The following is a 19,862-nucleotide window of genomic DNA, read 5'->3' on the forward strand; positions in this document are numbered from 1 at the left end:
GAATGAAGTGTATGAAACATTCAACTTGTTCAGTCTCTCTTGTAACTGAAATTAATTTGTAAAAAGAAAATAGGAGGACTGTTTGCTTGATCCTGTGGTCATGCATGTACAAGTATACTTGTTTAGGTATATGGGACCATTTTTTTTGTTTTTCTTGAAGATCACTAGCTGGTTTTTCAAACTGGGTGCTGATACGTTATCGAGTGACTTGACTCTTTCCGCTAGGAGTGAATGAGAGCACTGTACCCTCATCTTTCTGTTACAGCCATGTGCTTCTGATTGTGAGATCATTTTTAGCAGTGTTTCCTTTCCATTCATGATATCTAGATAACTGTTGATGGAAGTGTGAAACAGTAAGATTCTGTTTGGTAATTTTTATCTGTGTGGTGTCCCCTGCCTTTTTTTTTTTTCAATTCTGAAGCAGTTTATTACTACACAGCTTTGCACCATCTGTTTTTTTAAAACTATCCTGCAAAAGACCTAAGAATGTTGAGAACTCTTTCCTTTTTATATGACAAATGGATGTAGCTGTGCAGTTTCAAATGGTAGCTTTTTTTTTATACTAGCCACAAAAGGTCAACCATCTCATTCCTTTTCCTGTTACTTCTAACTGTGCTGACCAGTTTTGGTCAAAAGTTTATGAAAATTGCTGTCTGCTTTGACTAGACTGTAAGTTCTCATTTTGTCAACTCCATGATATTTCATTTATCAAAGGTTGTATTCTCCAACTTCTGTTCATATTATCAAATTGTGCCTAATTGAATACTTTTTGTTGTACAGTATGTGCTATATGTTATCCATGTCTAATAACAATAATTACCACCTCTCATCATTTACTTTCCATGTCCCTAAGTTGTTGCATCAAATACTTTTGGCCTTTGCAGCTTTGTGGTCATTACAGATTATCCTGACAGTTGAAATTTTCTTGCTGCATTTTTTAAAATGTATGACTGTTACAATAAAAGCATTTCTTTTGTTCACACTTTTAAAAATCTGCCTGAATTATTCATAAAGGAAATTACATTTCCTTAAGTATTTTAGTAATTCTGTTAAATGAATTTTTTAAAAATCCAGATTGATTAAGGGATAAATTGACCTGTTCTTAATTACAGATAATTGGTATAAAAATACCAAGAATTCTTTTAAGGGGATCACCAGTTTTATTTATATATGTTAAACATATTTCTCAAATATTGAAAGAAGTTGATTTAGATGAGTTACTTGGTCTTTTAAGTGGAAGTTTTGATGACTTTCTTGTCCTTGCCTGTACAACTGGAAATGCACATGCAGACCTCTGCCTCTGTGTGAAGGCCAGTTGTCTTTAGGGGCCTTGTGGTGGTTCACAGGGGTATGGTGCTACCTTACTTTAGTAGCAGTGGATACTGCTTACTAAAGTTGGTTCACTTCAAAGTTGGTTCACTTCTAATTTCTTCATCACAGACAGTGGTAGATACTTAAATTTGGAGTGGGATCCTTCCCCTCATTAAAGCATTTAAAAATATTTTAGCGTGTGGAAATACAGGAAACGTTTGTTTTGTTTGCCTCGCTCTAATTCATTCCTTTATTTTATTATAAAAGTTGATTCAAGGCCAAATGCTTTTTTTCAGCTGTTTTAAGTTCATAGTGTGTGAACAGTTTACTGTAGTGTGAAATCATTGTGGAACAACTAAAGCTGTAGTGGTATTTTAAAATTTTCTATTCTGGGTTTGTTAAGTTAAAACATTTCAGCTCATTTTGTAGATTGACAGCAGTTTTCCTAAGCAGTTTGATATTCTAAAAGGGATGGCAGCAAAAAAAACCCTGTCACACAGATACTCTGTTTTTCATTTTCATACATAATTCATTAACACATAGTGATCTTTATTTTCATTCCTTAATTTGACTGTTTCTCCCATGTTCCATGTTTGAAAGGTGACATGCATTAGAACCAGGACAATCATTTGATTAGACTAAAAAATAATCATAATTGTAAACTAATTATATTCATGGATTCATATCCTGTGTCTTTGTGTTGTTTACAAGAGTGGTTGGTTATTTTAGTTATAAGTGTTCCTATTGTCAATGAAAAGTTACGTGTATGAAGAAAATTCCCTGGTAAAATGGAAGATTTCTTTAGAGCACTGAGCCTGCTCTAATTTGATTTTTATCTGGGTAGGTGATATAAAAGGACTCCAGATCTCTCTTCTGGCTGTGTTCTGAAGAATGTCCCAAGAACACTTTCTGGATTTGATTAAATTGGTAGATGAGATACAGTCCTCCCTATTCTAGATGTCAGAGTTAGAGAACCAGTTTTGACCATTGAGTCCACAGCAGATATGTGTTGCTCCTCCAGAAGCATTGGGTCACATAGAATAGTTGGCTTCATCTCCTTAACTCATTCTGTTTGTTGGGCTGTGAGAGTCTAAAAACTACACCTGTTAGCTGCTGGACTAATCCATGTGCTTTGGATTGCCAGTCTGTCTGGTAGATACTGGTTTTATCTTCTGGGCCTTGGAGAATTGGAGACTTGGATTTTTTCTTCCATTTTTTCTTACCCTTTCCTTAACATGCTGTACTACTTTTGCGTATGCAGCTCTAGTTCTTTCTTCTGTGGGAAATACTCTTAAAATGTTGTTCAAGAACCTCTCCACCCCCAAATGTTTGCAGTGTTCCTCCACTCCACAGCAGTGATTCCATCCCCAAATGTTTGCACACATTCCATAGCAGGGATAGCCCCTTGCTGTTTGTAATGCACTAGAGGATTTCTTGCCAGTGAACTACCAATGGTTCTTGTTTCTGTGCAAGCTAGCAGATAGAGCAGCTTTGATTCTTGACAGTATTAGGTTTTTAATGGTTTTTTATGAGACCAGTTAATGGGATAGATAATGCCCAGCTCAGTACATCCCAGCCTTCAAAAAGGAAAGGCTGCTTTCCACATGTGGAAGGATCAACTGTTTTGACTAATCCCCTGGAATTGTCTTGTAGCTCTGTTCACCAAGGCTCTAAACCATGAGGCTGTTTTACATAAGCTGTTGGTCCCCTCATACTACAGAGAGAACTTTTGGCTGGGCTGGTGCTGGAGGATAATTGGTGTGTTTCAGATCCTCTGAGGTGTGGGCTCTGCTGTTCATTTGGCATCTGCCAGGCTACTTGCTAAAAAGGCTGACCATCCTAAAGTCGCCTTAAAAGCAGAATCCAATTTTTCGTAGGTGGAAGCTGAACTTCCTTTTCAAATAGGTAGGCAAAATCAGATGAGCTCTCATTTTATTAGCATGTGCTCCAAAATGAAGCAAACCCTAGCCTGCTGCCTTCGGCTCTTAAAACCCGTTTGAAAATCAAGTTGCACTTACTGGAGTTTGTTCTGTGTTCTAGCTAGTCTCTTTATAACCTGTAAATATCATCTCCTTCACCTGTTGTTTTTGCTGTTCAGGTGCTGCTGTTAGCAGTGATCTGATCACCTCTGTCATTGTATTTAGGCACATTCAGCTGTGGCTGCTAAATGTGACTGTGACAAGTACTGAGAACAGTAGCAAGTAGAAGGGGGGCAGAGTATTTTTGGGTTTTTCTGACTATGAAAATATGTGAGTGCATCAGAGAAGAAGAATAATCAGAGAAGATGCTCTTAGGGGAGTGTGGGGGGCTGAAACTTCTAACATCTCTTAGAGGTATTAAATGGGAATGTGATACTGAACTGCTGGGATGGGAATATGGTGAAAAGATGACTTGCTTTCACTGGACCTCAGTTTTTTGATAAGTTGTTTCGCTGGGAGATGGCTTGTTTCTCTGGCAACCTTCCTTACTGTTCCTACTTAACAACTACAGTGGAAAGAATGATTTTAAATCCAATACTACCTTACTAATAAAAGTATGATGCACTTCAATGAAATGGCATTTGATTGAATATTTGATCAAAACAAAACTATTTCCCAAGCAAATTGCTTTTTCAATTGAGAGCGACATCAGACAAAATGACAGTACCTACATCACTGGAGATGGAAGTGTGTTTTCCCAAGTTCCTAAGGCAGCTTCAGAGGATGTGGCATTTCCCCTGTCATTTTGCTTGGAAGCCATTTTATATCCACCCCCAGCAAACTTGTATGCAGGATTTCTGCAGTTACTTAAGGATTTCTTTACTAGCTGCTTTTAAAAGGAAAAAAACTTACCTGGCTAATTGCCTGCTAATTCATAAAGGTACAATGTCCTTGGGGATGTGATTAGACCTCTGGATTCCGGAGTATCAGCCCCTGTTTGGAAACAGTTAGATTTATGCTTTGGTCAGTGGGCAGCTGACACTCTCCAGTGCAGATGGCTGACAGATAACAGCTTGTCATTTTTACTGTCTGATTAGATATACAACAGCAAGGGACAAGCCTGTTAGATTGAATGATTGGAGAAATGTTAATATATTCTGTTAGTAATTAATCACATGCTTCCACTTTTTTCATTTAGCTCTTTTTTGGTGAAGATTTGCATGGTACTTTTGCAGCTCAGTAGGCTGGGGTTCACTGTCTCCACACTTGCAGCCCTGTGTGGGGAGTTGGCTGGTTGATAATTGGAGTCTAATTTGCACAGCAGCATTCATACAGGCTTGCCCGAGTAAGAACTGAACAGCTTCTCCATGATACCCTAATGCTTGAACTGCATGTAAAGGAAAAATTTAGCTTGTATTTGATGCTTATTTGACAAAATATTGCTGGTTCTGTTTCTAATAGGAAAGAGAAACTCTTCAGAAACAGCTGGATGAGGCAAACAGAGAAGCACAAAAATACCGTCAGCAGCTTCTAAAGAAGGAACAAGAAGCAGAGGCCTATCGGCAGAAGTTAGAGGCAATGAACCGCCTCCAGACTAATAAAGAAGCTGTTTAATAAAAAATGAACACACTGCAAAGCCTGTTACTTTCAAAAACCTGCAGTACAATCTTGAACTGTACACTATATAGGTACAGCCATGGGATTTCATGATAGAGAAGATGCTACAAGTTGATAACTGGACTTAAGCCGTGAGCTCTGATTGATTTCTTGTAACATAAAAACTCTGAATTTAGAAATTGTGAAAAGTATTTAAAATTAAATACTGTAAATAGTTGGTTTTTTTACAGTTTCAAAATGAGTTGATAAATCTTTTTGAAGGGATCCAGAAACATGAAAAGCCAATGTTTTTGTGAAATTTTTGATTTTAGTATGAATCTAACTTCTGAAAAACAGAACAGTTTTAAGGGTGATGTTGATTTAAGCTGACAATTTGAAATTTGATTATGTGACAAAATTAATTAACAGTTATTTCTACATGATAACAGCTCAACTTCTCTGAATAAGACATTTCCAGGTGGAAATCTTTGTACAGCTTTAAGTAGTTGTCTCAGATTCTCTGAAAACCATTTTTGGTTTGTTTTTTTTTATTTTAGGTGGTGAAATTTTTATATTTAATTTCAGATATATCCAAGTAGATTTACATGTATATGAAGCTAATATTTTTTAAACTTTTCAGTTTGTACATATGCTGCATGTTTTTATAATTTCTACACATACATCTTGCATAGGTATTTTTCAGGAAAGATGAGAAAAATTATGAGAAAAATGTTTAGCCTATAGGTCATTTGAAGTAAGCTAGCAGCCAGTTTTATTGTGGATGGTATATTTCTTGGACGAATGTAATTTGTAATTAAGAAGAACAAAAAAGTATCTTAATTTACATATTAAGAGGCAAAATTTGGTAGTGGAGGCGTTGAAACTTCACTTTGTGTGTCTTACGAGTTTCCTGTACAAACATTTTAAAGTTCAGTGATGGATAGAAAAGAACGTCTCCACTGGAACACAAATACTAGTTATTTTAGAATATCCCCATTGGTCTCTCTTCCCCAGTAGCCTTGAAATTACTTCAGTGATACATTTTTTTTTAACGGACTTTTGCATTTTAATTACGCAATTGGACGAGTAATTTTTTTATGTTGTAGTGATGCTCCTCCTAGCCAGCATCATTGTTCCTCACTGTGATACTGTGTTTGTGTGTGTCTGTGCAGTGATCTATTATGCTTAAAATTTATATGGCACGTTACATCTTCAGAGCATTGTAAAATCTTTTAAAGAACCCTTACTGCTCTGCCTGAGGCAGGTAAGTGAGTGTTATTGTCTCAATTTTATAACCGGTTTAAGTGCAACATGAGGGAGTGTTAAATGACTGGCTTACCACCACGTGAACCTGTGGTCACCTGGGAATGGATCCCAGGAGTTCCTGGCTTCTAGTCCTGTGCTTAGACTGAGCTGCCTTAAGATTGTTCAGTGCTGTGTTACATTAAATTTTGAACTACTGTGCAGATCCGTTTTTTGTGAGATAAAACTCTTTGTGCTTTGCTTTGTTGTTCCATGTTCACTGCTTTTATGGAATTGTTTATATAAACTTAAGCAAAAAGTCTGGTTTATCTATACTGTACACGGAAGAATTACCCTTAAAACTGTACTCTGGCCTACTTTTTCTATTTTACAATTAAATATCTTTTCCACATATATATAGTGTAGAATCAGTTATATTGGTTTGTGTGTGAATGAGAAGGTCAAAGCTGTTCTGTGTTAGACAACTGGAAAAACATGAAAAAACAGTTTTGGGTATAAAATGGCCTTAAATGGTAGGAGGGAGGAATGGGGAAAGAATTGCATTGTACTGTACAAAATTTCGTCAAACTGGTCAAAATTTGACTTGGGTTTATAGATTTGGCAGTTAGGAAAAATTCTAAGTATATTTGTATTGTTATATGTTTGGTAAATTTGATTTTGATTGGCAAATTCAAACTAAAAACAATCAAAAGAAATGGGAAATCCATTTCTGGATTGGTGAAATCCAATCTGTGGTGGTGGTGAGTTTTAGAAGAATTATTTTCAAGGACATCATCTTGTTAGTACTAGGACTTGAAGCAAACCTTGTGCAATGGTTTACTGGAAATTGCTCTATTTTAGGGATTATTTCAGGAACTATCCATTATGTCATTAGCAGATTGAGGAACCAGTTAGCCAAGGGAAATGTGCTGCTTAGGCATTGCTGCAATGAATTATTTTGTGATCAAAATAATGTTTGTGTCCTCACATCCCACAAATTTAACAACAGTGTAATCTCTGATTTCTTAATAATGATAAGAGTGGCACTGTTTGAGTGGTCATAGTGGCAACATCCAAGTGGAGAGTTTCCCACGGTTGTGACAGCAGATGTTGGCAGCAAACAATGAAATGAACCTTTTCTATTCATTCTGTTTCCTGTGAGCAAATAGTCTATTCCTCATTGTCCATAACAAAACCCTTCTGAGAGCAGCGTAGCTATAACAAAACTTACTTATCACCAGCAATATTTACCCTACCTGAAATCCATTATCAGCTATTTTATTTTAGTTCCAAACAGGACCTGCTGTTTGTTCTCTTCTGCACAGAACAAGAGATCAACCCAATAAACTGTCACCTTTGAGGTAAAGCATAGGGTATATGTTACATGAAATATTTCTTATGTAGTTTAACTCTGAAAACATTGTTGAAAATATTGTTCCTTATTTGCTGTTCCAAATTAAAAATATAAACGTAATTAGCTACTATCTGTTTCTTTGAAACATATTTCAAAGAAATGAATCACTTGCAATGAGCTAAAATCAGAATTTTTGAGAACTTTGGGCTCATTTTGAGTTGGTCCTGTGCTTGATGCCTGTCCCTTCTTAGCTTGTTCCCCTTTATGGGATCATTTACAGTACAGCCAAGAGGTATTCATAAATTCCTATTAAACATATGGGCAGCTTGTTACTTTTTTCCTAATGTTTCCAGAGCAATATGAGATAAACGAATATGCATATAGTAGTTTTTTGCACTTCTCTCAATGCCTTTTTATCAATTTGGGGTTTTTTATTTCAGTACATTAATCTGATGTGTGTGTGTCGGAGCATCTTTCTCATATCTATAAAACAGTTCCTTCTCAAGTATCTATTTGTAGCAGAAACTAGAAAAGGTTTCACACTGTTCTGTAGACAGTGTGTGTGAGAACAATGTAAAAACTTCCTAGAACTATGTAAGAGGTTGTGCTGCATTAGAATACCTGGGGCAGACAATCAAAGCTGCTGTGGCAGCCAGCTCTCTCCTGTGAGAGAACAGCAAAACTGCTGGGAGGTATCAGACACAGGATCTGCCTAGCCTGGCACCCTGTCTCCAGCAGGGCCAGCCCCAAGCAGGAGCCTAGGGTATGGCAAAAATAGGCAAGAATGTATTGTATGGGAAATAATGTCCCTTTCTGGTGCTTAGTCCACAAGTCCTCTTGTCTTTTCCCAGGACTGACTGGTGCAGTGTAGAGCAAGTGAAGATGGATGAGGATTCAACATTGAGTAGTGTCCAAGACTTTGCTGCCAGAGAGAGGTCGGGATGTGTTTTCAGGTCCTAAAACTGGAGCAAGAGGCAGGCTATAAGGCTGTTCTTTCAAACTGAGAACAATCTAGGTGGAGGACTTGGAGGAATTCTGGAGAGACAAGACTAAATCCCAGTGCTTATGCATATCATACAGGAGAAAAGAAAGTACAGTGAGGGAAAAGGTGCCTTTTCCCAGCTCAGTGGTCTAGGGTGATATCCATGGAGGAACATCACCCTGCTTAGTGTAACCTGCTCTGATCTGAAGGGCAGGAAATCCACAGAGGATCATTGCTGCTTCACATCGTAGTTCTGGAACTGGCAATAACTGTGAAGCCTTTCCTTTTAGCAGCATGGACTGACAGTATAAGGACTGAACACTTGTGGGGTTGTAGGTATACTATTTCTTTAGGGAAAAAAAAGAGTTCTCAAAAGAATTCTTAGGAAAAGTCCCTGTCTCCCATATCAAATTTGTTCTGTGCTGGTACCTTGTTTTCATGGCTACTGCTAGCACAGTAGCTGGGTGTGCTGGCATAACATCTGCTAGCTTTTATTTGGTTTTGAAAGCTCTTGAGCTTTTTCTCTCCCACAAGTCTCATGTTAATGTGCCTTATATTCATGGCATGGATTACTGTGAGACTTCTGAAAGATTGATTGAAAATGGGAAAGTGCAGAGGCAGCTCTCTTAGTGATACACTATCTTACACATCAAAAGAGCACAGATGAGAACATGAGAGATTGTAAAAACCCTCAGCTGGGAGGAGTTAGATAAACACTCACCAATGACCTGCCTGTTAAACCTTTTCCAGAATGTGTGAGTCTGAGAGATAAAGGGAGCTATAAAGGGGGAAGCAGCTGGCAGGGCACCAGACCAAACTGACCACAGCTCCCAAAAGGTTGTGGCCCAGGTTTGAAGAGGTGCATTCCTAAGAAATCAGTATGGAGCCTGAGGAGTACAGACAGAGAGGTGAGTGATCCATGGCTCTTGCAAATAGGTAACATTTGCTTGTGTTGATCAGCTGTTGTAGGGCTGTGAGTGATACCCAAAATTAGGATGGGCTGTATACTCTTTAAATGTGCACTTCGCCTTGAGACTTGGATCTGCTGAGGCAGAAATGTGTCCCAGGGTTGAGTTTAAATTAATGGATTCATTGTCTGTGGGTAACTTAGCCTTTTTGGTCTTACATCTAAGATGCTGTGGGAAAGCTGCAAAACTGTAATTAATAAACTTGTGCTAAGGGGTTATGCACAACAGCTTTTCACTGGCTTCACACCCTGACACTGCAGTGGTACTTGGACAGTTCTGGAGATGAAGAGCCAGCTTTGGTTCCAGGGCTGCAGGAGGGTACCTTAAAAAGTGGAGAAAGGATGTGGAGCAATGCAGCTGATTTCAGAGGATGCTAAAGCGGGTTTGCTGTAATGACAAGGAAGTGTAAGACGTTATGAAAATTTAATTCCTGTGAAATGCAGTTGCACTTAATTTGTAGGCAAGACAATCTAACCTTTCAGTAACCAAACAAACTGTACTTGTACCATGATTGTGTTTTAACAGTACATTTGAACTGTTCAATGATGGCACTGACAAAACCCTGTGAGCCTGTTTTAGAACATTTTTAGATGGGACAAGTAGGGTGTAGGAGGGAGGAGCTGGGAGCAGTATTCCAATGCTATTGGAATCTCTGTCCAATGCTAAGGACAGATTGTGTGGAGTGCCTGTACTGCTAGTTAGTGTTTCCATAATTGAAACTGAAACCACTGGTTTGCCTCCTCCAGGGAAAGAAATGGTGGATTACATTTGCCAGTACCTGAGCAATGTGAGAGAGAGACGGGTGACTCCTGATGTACAGCCAGGTTACATGAGAGCCCAGCTGCCAGACTCTGCCCCAATGGACCCAGACAGCTGGGACAACATCTTTGGAGATATAGAGAAGATTATTATGCCAGGGGTAAGAAATAAAGTATCATCATGACAGGAAAAAGCCATTACTACCTGGAGTGAACACCAAATCCTGGGAATGCACGGGTTCTGCTGAACGTTGTTCTAAATAAGTAAAGTACCCAAAAATGTAGCATGAATCTTGTAAATGTTATGTCCACAGTTGTGTTCCTAACTATAATTTTAGGGGTTAGATTATGAGTGTATTTTTAACTACTTTGTATATAACTTATATTTGCTTATAGGGAAAAAATTCAGCAGTATGAGAAAATCATTAGCTTCACAATGGCTCTACCTGCTGAACCATATAATCTTAATTTCAGAGATGTGGAAACTGGGCACAGTAAGGTGAAACAACTCTTGCCCAGCTTCATGCACAAACAAGGCTTGTTTCCTGTGCTTTGAATGTAAAAGTCTGCTTCCTCTTGTACATAAATACTGCAGATTCTGCTAAGGAAATTCATATTACCAAATGGCACATTTTATGTAAGAAGCTTTTTCAAAGCCTGTTCTCAAATTTTTTTGTAGATGTTTGCAGAAACCTGATATGATGTAGGAGAGGCAATCAGATTACATGCACTTATGCTGGTGTCCCACACACCAGCTCATTCAGGTGTATAGAAGGGTTTATGTAGTTGTATATTGCTGTGTGTAGCTAAAGGCAACTTGTTGTTTGACAAAATGAGCAACTTTGTTGCAAGGATTCCCTTTATAAAGATAAATATTTTGATATTTATATAAATATTTGATAAATATTTATCTTTATAAAGATAAATATTTTGATAAATCTTTCTGACTCTGGTCTTTCAAACACGCCATAACATTCTTTCCTGTTCAGAATCTTTGTCTGCCTGTTTAATTCAGATAAATGCTTTTGCTGTTATTTGCAATTTATCTGTTAATAATGCAGTGTTATCTGCTAGTGCTGCTCCCCTGTTGATACTATCTCTGCAGCTCTCTGCTGCAGATACGTAGTTACATGTATTATGTTGCCATAATCCTTTTCTCTCACTTTAAACAGATAGGAACCACTACACCTCATGCAACATTTTGTGACATTTTCAGACTGAAATTCTACATAATTCTGTTCTAGGTAGTCCATTGGCAAAGTCCACACATGCATGCCTACTTTCCAGCTCTAACTTCCTGGCCTTCACTCCTTGGAGATATGTTGGCTGATGCAATTAACTGCCTGGGATTCACATGGGTAAATTTTTTGGAGCTATTTTAGATATTCCTCTCCTGTGTGTAATATGCAAGAGCAGGTCTTAATCATTCTTTCTTGTTCTCTGAGTCAGTATAATTATTTGTTTTAAATCACCGTATGTTGTTGCATAAATGAAAATTGTCACTTAAAAAAAACAAACAACAACCCAAAAGAACATATAAGAACAACAAGCATTACCTAGTAGTAAGAGGTGAAAGAAGAAAATATACTAGAAATGTCTGTTTTCAAATTCTTTGCCTATCCCACTGAGCATTGTTCCTTGTCTAGTCTCAGTGCCAAGACTCTTACACAAGCAGTGTAAGCAATAGAGCAGCCACCATCCATGACTGCAGGCTAGATTGGGCTCCATTCCAGTTCTCCTGCTCCTTTGAGAGAACACACTTCCTATTTTTCCTCTTCTGAAAATAATTGTTTGGTATCCTGGGCCAGAATATCTGCGTATTTTGTATCCTCCTGCAGCAGCTAAAGAACACTACTTGCTTATGACTCTGCACACTGCAGAAGTTTCTGAAGCCAGTGTTTTACGCAGTGCCAAAGTTGCCCAGATTTTTAGATGTGTGTCTCTGTGTAAGAAAGTAGAAGCTCATAAACATGTAAGAAATTGGCTGGTATGGTCTCCATGTAGCTGTATCTGATTAGCTCATTGCCTCTCTTAGCTCTCAGTTGGACAAGGGATCAGTGCCCAGGGTGAACTACAACCTGATTCTCCTTTTTCAATTTTTTCTAGGCCTCCAGCCCAGCCTGTACAGAACTGGAAATGAATGTGATGGATTGGTTGGCTAAAATGCTGGGCCTTCCAGATAAGTTCTTGCACCACCATCCTGACAGTGTGGGTGGAGGAGTATTACAGGTAGGGGAGATTAGAGATGGCCTTATCAATGTTTGTTTTCAAGTGAACTTCTCTCTGGGTGATAGTTTTCCTAAAGACAAAACTAACAAAATTTTCTATATGGCTATGAATCCAAATTTGGCATTAGGTTTCCAAATTTTAGTATTACATGTGGTAGATTATGGAATAGAAACTGCTATTGCTTTTAGTGCTGTGTTATGGACAAACAACAGGTATTCTTGTGGTCTTTTTAAGGATAAATGAGTCAGATTCCATTTCTTTAAACTGTTTCACATCACCAAATTATGCACCAAAATGATTCTTACATAATTAGAGAAGGAATCCTTATCACTATCCTTATGCCACAGTCCTTAGCACACAAGAAGTTATTTTTCCTTTCCCTCCTGTCTGCTTTTTGTCTCTGGGAGGTGCAAGGTCAAGGCCTGAACTGTTACCTCCTTCCAGAAGGCGTAAGCCAGAGTTCCCTGGAATCAGTGCTGCATCTTTGTTGTTTTAAGGGGCTTTGATAATGTTTGTAATTTTATAGGAAATAATATGTTTTACTTGTAGAACAAAAGGAAAATGTGGTTTATTTACTCCCCAGAACTCAGTGCTGAATGCTAAAATGTACAGCAGTTAAAAGGCTTTGTTTTGTGTTGCTGGCCCAGAGAGCTGCTCATCAGCTAATGACTCTCCACTGCATTAGAGAAAAGCAGGAGTAGGAATAAAAGAGGGGGTGGGCAGCTGGGCACCTCACTGATTTCAGCAGATCCCTGGCAAAAAAGCAATGAAGTAGCAGTTGCAGTAAATGAGCAATGTCTTTGCAGAGCACTGTGAGTGAATCAACCTTAGTTGCACTGCTGGCAGCAAGGAAGAACAAAATTCTGGAGATGAAGGTTTCCGAGCCAGACACTGATGAGTCCTCGCTCAATTCTCGCCTCGTCGCTTACGCATCTGATCAAGTAGGTTCTTATGATTCCAAGGAAGACAAATTGCTTCTGTTGTCTCACTCATCCTTTGCCACGTGAAGTCATGTTTCTGTACAACAACACAGGAATGCCTCACAAGCGTGGACCAGTTCCCCTGCTGCTGCTTTCTGCAGATGGGGAAACTGAATCAGTGTGAGGCGAGGTTTTTAGGGTCTTGGCAGTCCTCAAAAGATTGTTTCACATGACTGAGTTCTGCATTTCCTTCCTGTTTTTCACAAAGCCTTGATCCAGGAACTATGTTCCGAGCTCATGCTGCTTCATCTTGTGTTTCTTCCCAGCCTCCCTACCCTCAGAGAGAGGCATGCTCAAGGCACTGTTACCTAAATGCTGCTCCTGGCTGTGGGCTCCACTGTTGGCTTTTGCCAGCAAACTTGTTCTGTCCTTGGCCTCCTGAACTGAGCAGTTACATTCCCCTGGGAAAACTACCACAGGAGAGACACTCATGCTCATTCTCTCTTAGTCTAACTAAAAGGACTGTATCTTGTAAGGTTTTTGCTCTATCCAGAAGTAAACACACTTCAGGGGATTTATCTTCTTATGGCAGGGAGGAGGGAATAAACTGAGGTTGATTCATTTCTAGAGGCTCCTTTAAGAGCTGAGTTTTGATAGACGTCCCTCCAAACACAAGATGAGGATGCCTATTATTATATTTTAGAAACCAGAACCCAAGTAAATGAAGCATTCTTTGGAATTACAGTGTACAGTTTCTTACAGTTACAAAGAAGATGCTTTCAGACGTGTATTAATAGGGATTACAATAAGGTAGTTATCTCTGTATTTCTTGCCACCACTGTCTTTCATAAAGCCATAACTTATCACAGCTGTTCAGCCTCAGAGCTTGAGTTCTTACTTGTTTTTTTTTTTTTTATTTTAAAGGCACATTCCTCTGTAGAAAAGGCTGGCTTGATTTCTCTTGTGAAGATAAAATTTCTGCCTGTGGATGAGAACTTTTCCCTCAGAGGTGAAACTTTGAAGAAAGCCATTGCAGAAGACAGAAAGAAAGGCCTAGTGCCAGTCTTTGTATGTTCAACTTTCTGGTTGGGGGTATTGACAGCGTGTTATATTCTTAATGTCTACATGAAATTACATATAAAAATTTCTTGTTGTGTTAAAATACATTAGCTGAAGATTCAAATATATACAAAAATTTCTATTTTATTAAATAAAAAGTTTTAATGTTTTGACTGCCTGCAATAAACTGCCCACTTTTAAAGTGCTGCATCCATGTATTAAAAGAAACCGAATCCATTATAACATTTTTTTTTCCTAGGTTTGTGCAACGTTGGGTACAACTGGTGTCTGTGCTTTTGACAGTCTCTCAGAACTGGGTCCGGTTTGTAAGTGTCTTTTTTTTTTTCCTCCCGATTTTGATCTATGAAAGTATCTAGAGGATACTCTAGTATCTAGAAGATACTCTTAGATTTTTCATGGCGAAATGAAGGAGAGCTGAGTGTTTCAGACATGTCTTAGGAATGGCTGAAGTCAGTACAAGACTGCAGTGATTTCTGTAAGATTTAGATTAGGATGCTAAAATACATTCTATTCGAGATGGATGAAATTTGCCAACTGATAAAACTTTAATGTGGTTACTCAGGAAATACAGACTGTGTGGTACTGTTGTAGGATGGACACATTAATATTTAATCTAGCAAAGGAATTTTGGAGGTAGATTCTGGTAAGACATCCTCTGGATCAATCAGTATCATAGGTAAATTTGACAGGGTTGCAAAGTCTATTCCAGCATAAATTCTGACCAGTAGCTGCTGGAGACCTGAGAAGCTTTCTCTTATGGGTCAGATTGTGGCTTCTATTTCTGGGTCCTTTTTTGCTTGCCACTGTCTTTATTTTGGCTTTGTGCAACTGAGGGGTACGGGGGAATTTCACTTAGTGAAAGGGCAGGTGAGAGAAATCAAATGTTAAAAAGACTCACTCACATGAAATATGGAATAGTGAATTTTATTACAGAGTCCACCTGGTTTCAGCATTATCCTATGTTTTAGCATTATGGATCCACACCTTTAGAATAAAACTAGATTGTCAATTGCTTGTCTGCCTCCTCCAAAACACTGTACCTGGTTTGCAGAGAGGAGAGATTAGCATGCACTTTGATTCCCTATACCCCTTACATAACGACAATCTCAATTCCAACAGGTGATGCTGAGGGACTCTGGCTTCATATTGATGCTGCATATGCAGGAACAGCATTTGTATGTCCTGAATTTCGATTGTTTTTGGATGGAATTGAATATGCAGATTCCTTTACTTTTAATCCTTCTAAGTGGATGATGGTCCATTTTGACTGCACTGGATTTTGGTGAGTATAGTCAAAACACAAACAACACCAAAAGGATAACATGCAAATTGCAAAGCTTTTCTCTGCACTTACTTTGCTAAATCTAGTTCCTTCTATAATCCATAGGGTTAAAGATAAATACAAGTTGCATCAAACCTTCAGTGTCAACCCTGTCTACCTCAGACATGCCAATTCAGGAGCTGCAATTGACTTCATGGTAAGTTATTATTTAAGCTGATATTTTATATTGCCTATAAAATTTTCAATCAGACTATTAAATTCCTCTCACATTCTGGAGTATGCTTATTTTATAGCTGGGATTACTATGTAAACCAAATTCTGCTGAGATCCTAATGCAGAGAAAATAGCAAAACTTTGCAGTAAGCCCTGGTTATGAAGATTAATTATAGAATTACTTTCAGATTGAAGTACTTAAGATTTTTACACAGGTGCAGATCCAGCCTTGCCTTTCTAATGCAAAGGGTAATTTCTGTTTATTGTGTTGCTGAAGAAATTCCTACTGATGCCATTTTGGCTGGATTTCTTGTATCTCTGATATGTAATAAAAGAGGGAAAAGAGTAAGGAATGGAAAAGCCCTGCTCTGAAACAGCAGGAGAATTAATTACATTTTTTCTTCAGACGAAGGGATTCATAGGAGAGCTAAGAGGCATTTCACTGCAGATACATCTTACAGCAGATTTCAGTACAGTAATACAAAAGAATATTCACTGCCAATTATTTCTGCTATGATCTCACCCTAGTCCTGAAAAGATAATTGTTTTCTTGAAATCAATAGTGCTTTTCACTAGAGTGGAGAGAGGGAGGGATGGAAAAAAGGATATTGAGTCCCTCTTGTGGTTAAATTGGATCCTGCATGTGATTGTGCAGCTTCCCTGAAATATTCCTTTACATGTTTTCTCACTCTTTTCCTTGGAGTAGATGTTACTTTGTCTGGAACTGTCTACCCCAGTATCAAATTTTGCTGTTTATAATTGATTTGGGAAAATGTTAAGGAAATTACAGGAGCTGAAGCGAGCACTAGTCAGTCCTAAAATGTAAATGGCCACATCTTAAATTGATGATGCTCTTAAATGCAAAAAGTTGTTGTTATAAGCTGGTAATTAATTTAAAATTCTAAGCATATCTAAGCCATAAATTAAGGGGAATAGCCAATATCTTATTCTTGCAAATAATTGAAAAATATGGGAACACAGTGTTTCTTTGATGGCTGCTTCCTAAGCTTAGCAGATTTTCAGTAATATGATACTATTCTTCTCAAGAGATGAATAGTGTCCTATTACCTCAAGAGAAGTTTCTGACCTGAGTCTGAAGCAAGAGATGTAGCAGTGGAAAGGGCACTCTGCTTTCTGTTGTTTCTGCCCTCACTGATGCACTGTTCTGTTTTCACAGCACTGGCAAATTCCACTGAGTCGTCGATTTCGTTCTTTGAAGCTGTGGTTTGTGCTTCGTTCCTTTGGGGTGAAGAAGCTTCAAGCTCATGTCAGACAGGTGTGTGAATTACCAGTGCGTGAGTTTCCAGTGTGCTATGTTCAGTTCATGGTGGGTGAGATTAGTACACTCAGAGTTGCAGAGATGAGTAACAGGAATCCTCTCACACGCAAAGCTTGCATGTGAATTCTAAAATGCGTGCTGGTTTTACTCTGAAATAATCTGTAAAGATTGACTGTGTAGACAAAACATTTCCTGTCCCCTTCTTGACAGCACTGGACAATGGAAAGGGACTTTATCACTGCCTTTACTGAGCCATAATCTGGAGAAGCTTTCTTTGAGGTCAAGTGGCAGCTGTTTGGGAGGCAGGCTGTGATGAATAACTGAACCCACCACTGTGAAAGTGTACAGGCTTAAGTCTCTGATGGAGTGTAAATATGAGGGGTCACATTGTGGATCAATGGTTGCTGCAAAAGGACTCTCATATGAGACGGCACATTCTCTTTTCAAACCTCCTATAGAAAATCCCTATGTATAGGCCACTTACTCATGTTCATTGTCAAGGATTTGGGCAAATAGAGACAGACTTTAAAATTCTTAGCTTTGATGTCATTTTTCTGTTTGCTCTTATTCATGCATTGGAGTGATGTGTTTTAGTAAGGAAAGGAATTCCTTTTAACTACCCAGTTTAGCATCTTACAAGCAGGTTTATGACAAATAAATAGATAACTTTTTTTTTCCCCCTTAATTGTAGGGTACTGAAACAGCCAAATTCTTTGAATCCTTGGTTAAAAGTGACCCACTCTTTGAAATTCCTGCCAAGAGACATCTTGGGCTGGTTGTATTTCGCCTAAAGGTAAAGATTGGCCCTTTTGCACGTCCCTTTGGAATGAACTGACCACAGCTGACCTCTCCCCAGACATTAATAACTGTGAATATATTTCCAAGTAAGAATTTGTGATTGCAATTCTGAGATATGTTTGGATGCCACTGGAAATTCTAACTATAGGTTTTTTTTATTATTCATATTTAAAACAGGGTCCCAATTGGCTGACAGAAAAACTCCTGAAAGAGCTAAGCAGTTCTGGCAGGCTCTTCCTCATTCCAGCAACCATCCACGACAAGTTCATCATTCGCTTTACCGTGACATCTCAGTTCACAACCAGGGAAGATATTCTGCAGGACTGGAGCATCATTCAACACACTGCAGCCCATATCATTAGCCAGAATTATGGGTTGCACTGCATCAGTTCTGGTGATGGGGCAGGAATCCCCACTACAATAGTTCAGCCTGCTTCTGATGCCATTAGCAATGTTCCTCAGCTTTACTTAGATGGAGGGAAATACAAAACACCTTCCAGAAAAACAGCAGTGCAGCCTAAGGAATTATCAGTAAGTCCCAGTAAGTGTGTGATTAGTCAGCAGGTGAAAGGTCAGGAGGATCCTCTGGATGACTGTTTTCCAGAAGATGTCCAAAATGTTACCAAACATAAGTTAACCTCTTTTTTATTCAGTTATTTATCTGTTCAAGGCAAGAAAAAGACAGCACGCTCCCTTAGCTGCACCAGTGTGCCAGGGACAGGTAATCTGGAGCAATGTAACCCCAAAGCAGCAGCCACTGACAAGAAGGAGTCTCGTGCAAATGCCAGAGTTCCTTCCAGGCTGCCTGAAGACATAATGATGTTCAAAAAAGGTGCCTTTAAAAAACTAATTAAATTCTACAGTGTCCCAAGCTTTCCAGAGTGTAGCATTCAGTGTGGCCTTCAGCTGCCTTGTTGTCCTCTGCAGGCCATTGTTTAACAAGCAAGAGAGCTTGGTCCTTAGAAAGAGAACCAAAGTTTGCTTATTCACATGCAATACTACATGTTCTTTTGCTCAAAATGTAAGCTGTGGCAATGATCATTGAGAAAATACCTGTGCTTTTACTGGTGAAAACCTCATGTATTTATAGATTAAAATGTCAAATAAATCTTATAGGCCTATATCATGAAACTTTCTGTTTGGTAGACTATGGTAAAGAAAATGCCAATTTCTATCTTACCAGTCTGGGTAATGGGCAGTTTCCATCTGGTGGGCCGGAACCACTTTGACAAAGTATGCTTGCCCCAGGAGGTGATAAACAATCCAGGTCTCTGTTTGCACCTCTGTTTTTTGGTTTTGTTGTGGTTTTTATTTTTTTTTCTTTCTTTTTTGGAGGTGGGGGGGGGGGTTGATACCTTCACTTTAACTCTCTAGACTGATGTGAGGATCTGTGTATGCAGACAATGCCAACATCAGTTTTGAACTGTTGGAAAAGAAGGATGTAACCTCTCTAAGAGACTTTGCTGCAGCAGGGCAATTTCCCCAGAGTTAAACACAGCAGCCCTGCCAGTCCACCTGTTCTAATCAGCTAAGGGAGGCTTTGTGCAACCCTGTTGCAAAACAGTTGCCCTTGCAAAGCACCTGTGGCCTTTCTCAGCATTACCTAAGGTCTATAAATCACAAATGCATGAGGAAAGAGAGGAGGACTGATATTTCCTTCTCTCTCATAACAGAGAACTAGAGGTAATATAGAATAAAGGGTCTCTACACAGCAAACAAATGTTTTGCTACAAGAGACCAGTGATTTATGTATATAAAAAATTGGGGGGGGAGAAAAATCTGTTAAGGACAAATTTAAATTTAGGAATAGTACAGTTGAGTCAGGCAACATGGTGATTGATGGACTTTATTCTGGGAAAGCACTGCTAGATGCTTGCTGCTTTCCTTGTTTCCAGACACCTACAGTCAGTGCACTCAGACAGATGGATCTT

At 38.8% G+C, this 19,862-nt stretch overlaps 2 protein-coding genes across 7 annotated transcripts in view; both read left to right on the top strand.

Moving 5' to 3' along the window:
• GABPB1 (GA binding protein transcription factor subunit beta 1) overlaps positions 1 to 6,787 on the top strand; it is a 21,589-nt gene extending 14,802 nt beyond the window's left edge. For all 5 annotated transcript variants that reach the window (XM_038147548.1, XM_038147547.1, XM_038147546.1 and 2 more), the window contains exon 9: positions 4,692 to 6,787. In XM_038147548.1, coding sequence (XP_038003476.1) covers positions 4,692 to 4,844 — 153 coding nt within the window. In that variant the 3' untranslated portion in view covers positions 4,845 to 6,787. The remainder of the gene's footprint in view (positions 1 to 4,691) is intronic.
• On the top strand, positions 5,965 to 19,054 carry HDC (histidine decarboxylase). Of its 2 annotated transcripts, XM_038147543.1 has the most exons (13): positions 5,975 to 6,090; positions 7,356 to 9,312; positions 10,119 to 10,291; positions 11,375 to 11,488; positions 12,237 to 12,359; positions 13,166 to 13,300; positions 14,204 to 14,347; positions 14,598 to 14,664; positions 15,479 to 15,641; positions 15,747 to 15,837; positions 17,032 to 17,130; positions 17,825 to 17,926; positions 18,109 to 19,054. In XM_038147543.1, exons 2-13 carry the CDS (start codon positions 9,285 to 9,287, stop codon positions 18,868 to 18,870), a joined length of 2,001 nt encoding a protein of 666 aa, XP_038003471.1. In that variant the 5' UTR covers positions 5,975 to 6,090; positions 7,356 to 9,284; the 3' UTR covers positions 18,871 to 19,054. The 2 variants fall into 2 exon arrangements, with proteins under 2 accessions (XP_038003472.1, XP_038003471.1); XM_038147544.1 differs by lacking the exon at positions 7,356 to 9,312 and having other exon boundaries at positions 5,965 to 6,090; positions 18,109 to 18,870.
• The last annotated feature ends 808 nt before the right edge of the window (positions 19,055 to 19,862 follow it).

Source organism: Motacilla alba, chromosome 10, assembly GCF_015832195.1.
Source record: "Motacilla alba alba isolate MOTALB_02 chromosome 10, Motacilla_alba_V1.0_pri, whole genome shotgun sequence".
Lineage (NCBI taxonomy): Eukaryota > Metazoa > Chordata > Aves > Passeriformes > Motacillidae > Motacilla > Motacilla alba.

Coding starts and splice junctions, on each gene's coding strand:
- HDC (XM_038147543.1), top strand. CDS start 9,285: ATGGAGCCTGAGGAGTACAGACAGAGAG. Junction 13,301..14,203: donor TCGCTTACGCATCTGATCAA/GTAGGTTCTTAT, acceptor TTTATTTTAAAG/GCACATTCCTCTGTAGAAAA. Junction 14,348..14,597: donor AAGGCCTAGTGCCAGTCTTT/GTATGTTCAACT, acceptor TTTTTTTCCTAG/GTTTGTGCAACGTTGGGTAC.